At 30.2% G+C, this 8160-nt stretch overlaps 1 protein-coding gene across 1 annotated transcript; it reads left to right on the top strand.

The window, feature by feature from the left end:
• The first annotated feature begins 3849 nt into the window (after window positions 1-3849).
• Window positions 3850-5318, top strand: LOC133295140 (WRKY transcription factor 22-like). The gene is made up of 3 exons (XM_061493937.1): window positions 3850-4289; window positions 4453-4563; window positions 4664-5318. Exons 1-3 carry the CDS (start codon window positions 3850-3852, stop codon window positions 5142-5144), a joined length of 1032 nt encoding a protein of 343 aa, XP_061349921.1. The 3' UTR covers window positions 5145-5318.
• Window positions 5319-8160: the final 2842 nt, after the last annotated feature.

The following is an 8160-nucleotide window of genomic DNA, read 5'->3' as shown; positions in this document are numbered from 1 at the left end:
TTTGTCTTTGAATTGACACGTATTACATTTTAGATAAAATCAAAATTAGCTGCAAAGTTAGAAAGAGAAATGTATAGTAGCCTAATTTATTATAAAAATTCGAATTGCGAAAAGCAAAGTTTGGCAATCCCAATTCTTTTTGTTCAAAGGAGAGGAGGGGAATAAGAAAAAATAAAATCAAATAGAAACTCAACAATAATTTTTGAGAGGGTTATATTGACAATTTTTTTTTACAAGTTTGTAAATTATATTATGTCTTATCGGTAAGATTTCACTCAAAAATGTCTTATCGATAAGACATTAATTTGTAAATAAATTTTTTATAAATATAACATTTTTTTTGTTTGTACAAAAGTGCATACTATTTATATCAAATCATGTCAATTTTTTATATATACATCAGAATTTCTCAATTTAATTTATAAAAGTTTATTAGTTTTGTGTATAAAAAATCAAAAATTAATAACAAATTTAGTTACTCTTGTTGAATATTGTTAGAATTAAAAAAATTTCATCCTTCGTTTCAATATGAATTTAACTGCATTCAAAACGGATTAAACCGATTTGAATAAAAAAAATTATTTCTTAAAATCTATGAAAAAAATGTTTTATATAAACAAAATTCATTCAATTATATAAGGGTTGTGTGTGTGTTTTTTTAGTAAACTAGCGTGTGTTCTTTTAAATAATATAAAATTATGTCTTTTTAGTGATTATAATCTTATATTTCGGAAAGTATATAGTTAAAATATAAAGAAAAAAAATTTCTTTTTATGTCAGCAGACAAGTTTTGAAAAATATTTGAAGAGCGAAAAAGATTAATTTTTTATATTATTATAACTATATATTCTATGACATATATAGTTATAATTATTAAAATAACATAACTTTAGGTAGGGGTGTTTATCAACCGATCCAAACTGATTCAAACCGCGAAAACCGAATCGAAAAATCGATAACCAAATAAACCGAAAATCGAAAAACCGCAAACCGAAAAAAAAACTGTAAATTTTAATTGGATTGGATCGATTTCGGATGAGTTGATGAAAACCGATCCAATATATTAATTCTCCTTCACCTACTTGGTCATTTCCTCAATCATAGCCTAAAAATTTCTAAACTCAAGACCTATTAACTCATCAACTAAACTCAAAAAAAACTTAGTCAAATCTCATCAACTATAATATTGTTTACTGATATTTTTTGTATTTCAATTTTTTTTTTACAAATCCAATATATACAAAAGATGTTATTTGCACAATAATCATGAAACTAATTTTAGGATATTTGAAAACTGAAAACCGATCCAATCCAAACCGAAAAAAATTAGATTAGATCGGATCGGATTTGAAAAAAAATCTAAACCGAATGGATGATTACATGATCAAACCGAAGGGATTGAATCGAATGAGTTTTGCTTCCAAAATCGATCCAATCCAGACCGCGAACACCCCGAACTTTAGGTTCTTTAAAAGACAATAATTTCCACACCCAAAAAAAGGCAATAATTTTTCCGTCATATAATTTTATAATAAATTACTTTGATCATTGAAGATTAATTTATCTAAGTATACTCGACATTCAACAACGTAATTATACTAATTAAAGAAAATCCTATATAATAGCGATGGATTGAGTGAATTTGTTATCATGATCTCATATTCTCGTGTCTATCCCCACCGCTGCAAATGGCATTATTTAATCATTTATGTGTTGTCGGTATTAATTAAAGGGGTGCGTGTGTTCTTTTGATTCTTTCAGCAAAATCCAAAGCCAAATCTCACTTCTACCCTTTGACATTTTGCCAATGTCAACTCCAAATAACAAAAATGTGGTTCCAAAGAGAGAGAGAGCGCACAAATCAAACAGCACAAAGAGCCAACAAGAAAGCACATAGAGATGCCAAATTGCAAAATCTATCAGGTTGTGTTTAGCAGCAGTTTTCTTGAAATTTACCTAGACATATGAGATTAGCATTAGGAATTGTCCATGTTTGGTACATGGTATTAAAAAATTTTCCTGGCTAAGTGATTTGCCTAGCCATTGATAATTGTTTGCAAAATCTAATAAAATGCATGGTACTCAAATTCCACTTCCAATGTGGTATTTCACAAAAGCTAGGTAAATGAAAAACATTTGGCACCATAACTATCAAAATTACCCTCTTATAAAGCTACCTTCATCCTTCACCATAACTGGAAGCAGAGTGCGATGAACACATGCAATTTCTAGAGGTTTGAATAGTCTAAAATGATGTGACAATTTCTGATAGATTTATGACACTGAATGAGAGTACTCTTCACACAATCAAACATAGACACCGCGGGATGAGATTCAAAATATTTAAAAATAAGGGGTATTTTGGTAATTGCAACTCATTTTCCCATCAATATTTTAACTCAAACCAAACATAGACTTTATAATATTTACCAAATTTTCTCGGTAAATTTTTTTCCAACCAAACAACTTTTTTTACATTTTTCTACTAAACTCACTTTCCAACCATTTCCCTATCAATTACATTTCCCTAGTATTCAACAAATTTCTTCTCAACCAAACGCCCCCTCAAGGGAGTGCTTGATGGGAGGAAAAAATTAAAAAAAAAAAAAATGAGATTGAGAATTTGATTTATCCATATTTGGTACGGAAAATTGTAAAATTTTATCCAAGAAAATCGGATTCTCAAGATTCATATTTATGAAAAAAATTCTATCTTAAAATATCATCAATTTGATGGTATTTTAAGAATCTATGTAATGAGAATATTTGATAATTTTTTTGAGACATAATTAACCCCAATCCATATTTTCACCATTATTTTACAATCAATCAAACATAGAATTAAGAAAATTAACCCAACATTTCCGTGAATATTTTGGCCTATTAAATCAGGGGAAAATTATACTTACAACCTATTTTTGTTTACAACTTCTTAAATAATATTAGTTATATATTGTAATGTCCTATGACAAAGATGTTTAGACGAATGCTGGTATGTTAATTTTGGATCCTGATGCCCTCTATCCAGTATTTATAGGAAAGATATTTAGAAAATAGTGAATCACTATGCACAATCATAATAACAGCATAGTCAATGATGTGTGTGTACATTAACAACTAAAAGAGAGAATATTTTGAGAATGTGTATCTTATTAACTTAATCCTTTATTTATCGATGAGTTACTTGACAAAAGTAAAATTATAAATCTATTAGTAAATTTTGGGATCCAGTTCATGATCTATTACTATTATAATAGAATTAGTATGATTAAAGAATCTTTACTCGATTCCCTCTTCATAACCCTTCTAACATATGGACTTTTATAATGTTCGATAACACATATCTTTTTTGTACATAAATTTAAAAGAGATACAACATGTTTTAAGCTACAAATGCAATTTGGAATTTTTATGAAAGAAAAAAGTGTGTCATTTTAAATCACACAATTTGTGTCATTTTACCGTCACAAAGAGGTGAAACTCATACCTTTATGTTTTCTTGTCTACTCTCTCTTTTCTTTTATCTATCTTTTTATCTCACTTAAAATGACATAATTTTACATCATTTAAAATGATATACATTTTTACTTTTATGAAAATTAAGTTGAAACAAAGTCAAGTTTACACAACTTAATTGAACGACGCGCATTGATCCCTTATTTGATTCTCTCCAAGTAGACTTTTTGAAATGTCCACTTTCTCTCTCTATATATACTTGTCTTTTTCCTATTTATTGCAACCTTATCATTTCTCTCTCTTCACTTAAAAAAAGTCAGCGCCTTCTTTTGTCCCACTCTGAGAGGAGCAGGAGGTACAGAACAGATATTTGCAGACGTTGTCTCTACGGTTATGGAGGACGATTGGGATCTCTACGCTGTAGTCAGAGGCTGCACCACCACCACCTCCGCCGCCACAACCTCCTCCGCCACCACCGTCTCCGCCGCCAGTACCGCCGTCTCCTCTGTATCTTCCTCTGTTTTTGGGACTTTTTACCAGCCTTCAGCTTCCTGCAGCATCTTCTCTATTTTTCCTAATGAACAAGGAGACCAAGTTTTACCCCTTTCAAAATCAAACCCTTTTGAAGCAACTAGTTCCATTGAAGAATTGAATGATCTTTGCAAGCCTTTCTTCCTCAAATCACAGCCTCCTTCATTGAAATCCTCTTCTTCACTTACTTCTTTCTCTTTTTCATCTGCTCCCAAATCACCTCAGAAGCAGCAAAAACAACATCAGACTAGTAAGCAGCCTCACCATGCTGGTTCTGCCACCGCCCCACGACCTAAAAGAAGGTAAATTTAGCTTCTTTTTTCTTTCAACAATTGAAAGGGAATCAGAATCAGATACCCCAAAACCATAAAGATCTTGAATTTAAGCTAGCTAATTAAGTCTTAAAAACCATGCCTTTTATTCATGATTTTAGTGTAAAATGCATTTTCTTTTTCTCAATTATAGGAAGAATCAGCTTAAGCAAGTTTGTGAAGTGCCAGCTGAGAATCTTTCTTCAGACATATGGGCATGGAGGAAATATGGTCAGAAACCAATTAAAGGGTCACCATATCCTAGGTTAGTCTCTTTCTTTTACTAAGAACTTGAGCAAAAAAATAAGTTAAAATTTTGAACTTAAAAAGGCTCAACCAAGCTTTGATTGTTCTATGATTAACAGGGGATACTATAGATGTAGCAGTTCAAAAGGGTGCTTAGCTAGGAAACAAGTGGAGAGGAACAAAACCGACCCAGCAATGTTCATAGTGACCTACACAGGAGAACATAGCCACCCTGCTCCTTCTCATCGAAACTCTCTTGCTGGGTCCACACGCCAGAAGCCACTGATTCCTAATCAAACAGCTACTGCAGCCACCTCAGACTCTGGCAAATCACTGACAAAACCGGTTTCTCCAACCACCTCAGAAGAGGTTGCAAAGTCAGAGAGCATAGAGGATATGGAAAGTTTGATGGATGATGATGATGATGAGGAAGAAAATGAATTTGGGTTATCATCAGATACGATGCTAACAGATGATTTCTTTGAAGGTTTAGATGAACTAACAGGGTCTGGTGATTGCTTTGCCGAACCTTTTTCAGATAGTGTTGCTCTTCCTTCTTGTATGCCCAATAATGCTGCCACTGCAGCTGGTGGTAGCTGACTCATTTGTTTCAATGCTTTCCATTACAGAGAATAGCAACTTTTTCTTTTCTTTTTTTTTCTTTTTTTTCTTTTTGGGGTGTAGGAACTAGTGCATTTTGGAGGAATCGTAACAAACAAAGTATAGTAATATGGTAGATTAGGCAGTTTTATCTTTGTTTTAGTGATTGTTAGTCATACCTTTGTTAATGTAAAATCAATTCATTTCAAGAGCTTTTGTAAGTCCATGTAATTTGTGTAAGTTCGTTGAATTTAAAATTGGTTGTGATAAATTACCTAGCACTTTTGCGTTGACTTTTGTTTCGGCAATGATTATGATTATGTGACTATGATAGAAGGGTCCATTATTGTTGGGTTGTTATTCCAATAAGATTGTGCTCAACCACAAATTGTTCTAATCCTCTTTTGACTAGGGGGCAGCCGGCGGGGGTTAAGAGATGAGTGGTCAAGATCCGGTTCAACTTTAAACTAATCCATTAAGGATTTGGTGCCTAAAAATTAGATCAGTTTTGTTTTTCGTTTTTTTGATTTTTAAGTCAGGTTCATATTAAATGTGACAATTTTCAACACGATTTAATGACTCGATACTAGAGACTTATATTCGAATCAACTTGTTTACAAATTGATGTTTTGTTTTTGTTGGCAAATACAAAAAAAATTGTTATGTTGCATGTCAATTTATAAACATGAAACGGACCTGCATTAACATCCTTTATTAATATTTATGACATATTTCAAGGTTGATAAGTTGTTCATCATGTTAAATTGTATCAACTTACATAATAAACAATACATTTTGATGTTAACAAGTTATTTTAGTAGTATTGTGTCATCATGTAAAATAAGCGAATTGTGATCGTGTTAACAAGTTTTGTCCCATTTTTTAAATTCGTGTCGTGTTTATATTAAATGTATTCATATTGATGTTAAATTTGTGTCGTATTGTGTGAACTCAAATTATCATACTGATGTTGTTTCAATATAACTCGATTCTTATAAAATTTGCATGCATATTTTATTTAATAAATTATAATATTTTTAACTTAATTTAATATATTTAAAATCAATGATAATCTGAATTGATATGTATTATGGACCTACGAAAAGCTCGTATGTCTAAAAGTCCAACAAAGGGCAATTAAATAATAGTTGTGCAAGAGGACATTTAGGCTTGTGAATAGGTGGTCCAAAACTCATATACTCATATGTAAAACTATATAAATAGAAGGTAAAGCTACACGTATAATATAATTTCTCTCTTATTGTTATGCTGTGTTTATGCAGATACGATCCACCGTTATTAGTTGTGTGCAGTGATCTTCCATATCTAGATATCTATTCCATAGATATCTTAGAGAGAGACTCCGATCACATATTGATCTACTAGCCTTAAGCTAAACATCTCTGTCACATAGACAGAACAATATGTATTTTTTTTTTTTGGTAAACACGATATGTTTTTATAATATGATAATATTTTATATTAACAATTTATTTTTAAATATATATTATAAAACACTTTTTAGTGTTTTATATTATTATTGGGTTTGGTATAATATTTATATTTATCTAAATATTAAATTAACATAGTTATTAATTATTTCATAATAAAATTAAACTATTTTTTTTAAAAAAAACTACTTGATTAAAATATCAATTGAAACGGGCCGAATTAACTTGATTAAATCAACTAGATATAGAGAGTGAAGATTAAAGTAATTAAGAAATTAGGATGCACTTTGATTTATCTAATGGTATCTGACTCCTACCAGTTTTGGTCAGTAATAGGCAAATTAGCAAAGTATTCCACGTCTGCCACATGTCTTTCCCAACAAGAGTCACGTTAATATGTCAGTCACACCAATTATTTGTCATTTTGTGCCGTTCGCTTGGCTCCAAATAAAGTATAATTAGCTATCTTAACAGTATTTTGAAATATATATATATATATATATATATATATATATATATATATATATATATATATATATATATGGGTTTATCATCTATCATTTAACATGACCACAAAAATTTTCCTACACACACAACATTTTGTGGGGCCCGCAGCAAAAAAAAAAAAAAAAACTCTGGCACGCAAAACGAATCTCTATAACATAACACAATCACTTTTCCTACAACATAACTCTTATAAAACCCTATATATATATATATATGATTTTATGTTTATCATGTAACATGATATAACATCACTTTCCTACACACACATTAAAGAGGTGGGGTCCACATGTTTTTCTTTTTCTTTGATCATTCCATTTTCTCTCTCCATTTTTGTGTGTGTTGAAAACAACACTTAAATTATGTAACATAACACTAATAAAATTCATATATATATATATATATATATATATATATATATATATATATATGGGATTATAGTTTGTCCTTTAACATGACACCATCAAATTTCCTACACACACAATATTTTGTGGGACCCGCACTTTTTAAAACAAAAAAAAAATTAAAAAAGTTAAGGCACGCAAAACGAATCTCTATAACATTACACAATCACTTTTCCTACAACATAACTCTTATAAAACCCTATATATATATATATATATATATATATATATTTGAGATAAATGAGACTCATGTTACAGGAACAAAATTGCTTGTCATGCAACACAAAGCAAAGTCATTGAATAATGTGTATTTTTCTCTTTCTTTAATATTATTTTCCTTGTCTGTGGCAGAAAGAAAAATTTCTTCAAGCAACAGAAAGAAATGAAAGCCATATATATATAGATTTTATAAGAGTTATGTTGTAGGAAAAATGATTGTGTAATGTTATAGAGATTCGTTTTGCGTGCCTTAACTTTTTTAATTTTTTTTTGTTTTAAAAAGTGTGGGTCCCACAAAATGTTGTGTGTGTAGGAAATTTGATGGTGTCATGTTAAAGGACAAACTACAATCCCTATATATATATAAATATTTTTTTCGTCACAGTAAATAAAATTATTTTTAACAATCCTAAAGCTACGTCGGGGTTGAAATAATTA

The sequence above is a fragment of the Gastrolobium bilobum genome, unplaced genomic scaffold (assembly GCF_033153095.1).
Source record: "Gastrolobium bilobum isolate Gb01-03AN ecotype WA unplaced genomic scaffold, APGP_CSIRO_Gbil_v1 utg913, whole genome shotgun sequence".
NCBI classification, from domain to species: Eukaryota; Viridiplantae; Streptophyta; class Magnoliopsida; order Fabales; family Fabaceae; genus Gastrolobium; species Gastrolobium bilobum.
This window is presented reverse-complemented; position numbering and strand designations above follow the sequence as displayed.

Coding starts and splice junctions, on each gene's coding strand:
- LOC133295140 (XM_061493937.1), top strand. CDS start 3,850: ATGGAGGACGATTGGGATCTCTACGCTGTAGTCAGAGGCTGCACCACC. Junction 4,290..4,452: donor GCCCCACGACCTAAAAGAAG/GTAAATTTAGCT, acceptor TCTCAATTATAG/GAAGAATCAGCTTAAGCAAG. Junction 4,564..4,663: donor AAAGGGTCACCATATCCTAG/GTTAGTCTCTTT, acceptor TATGATTAACAG/GGGATACTATAGATGTAGCA.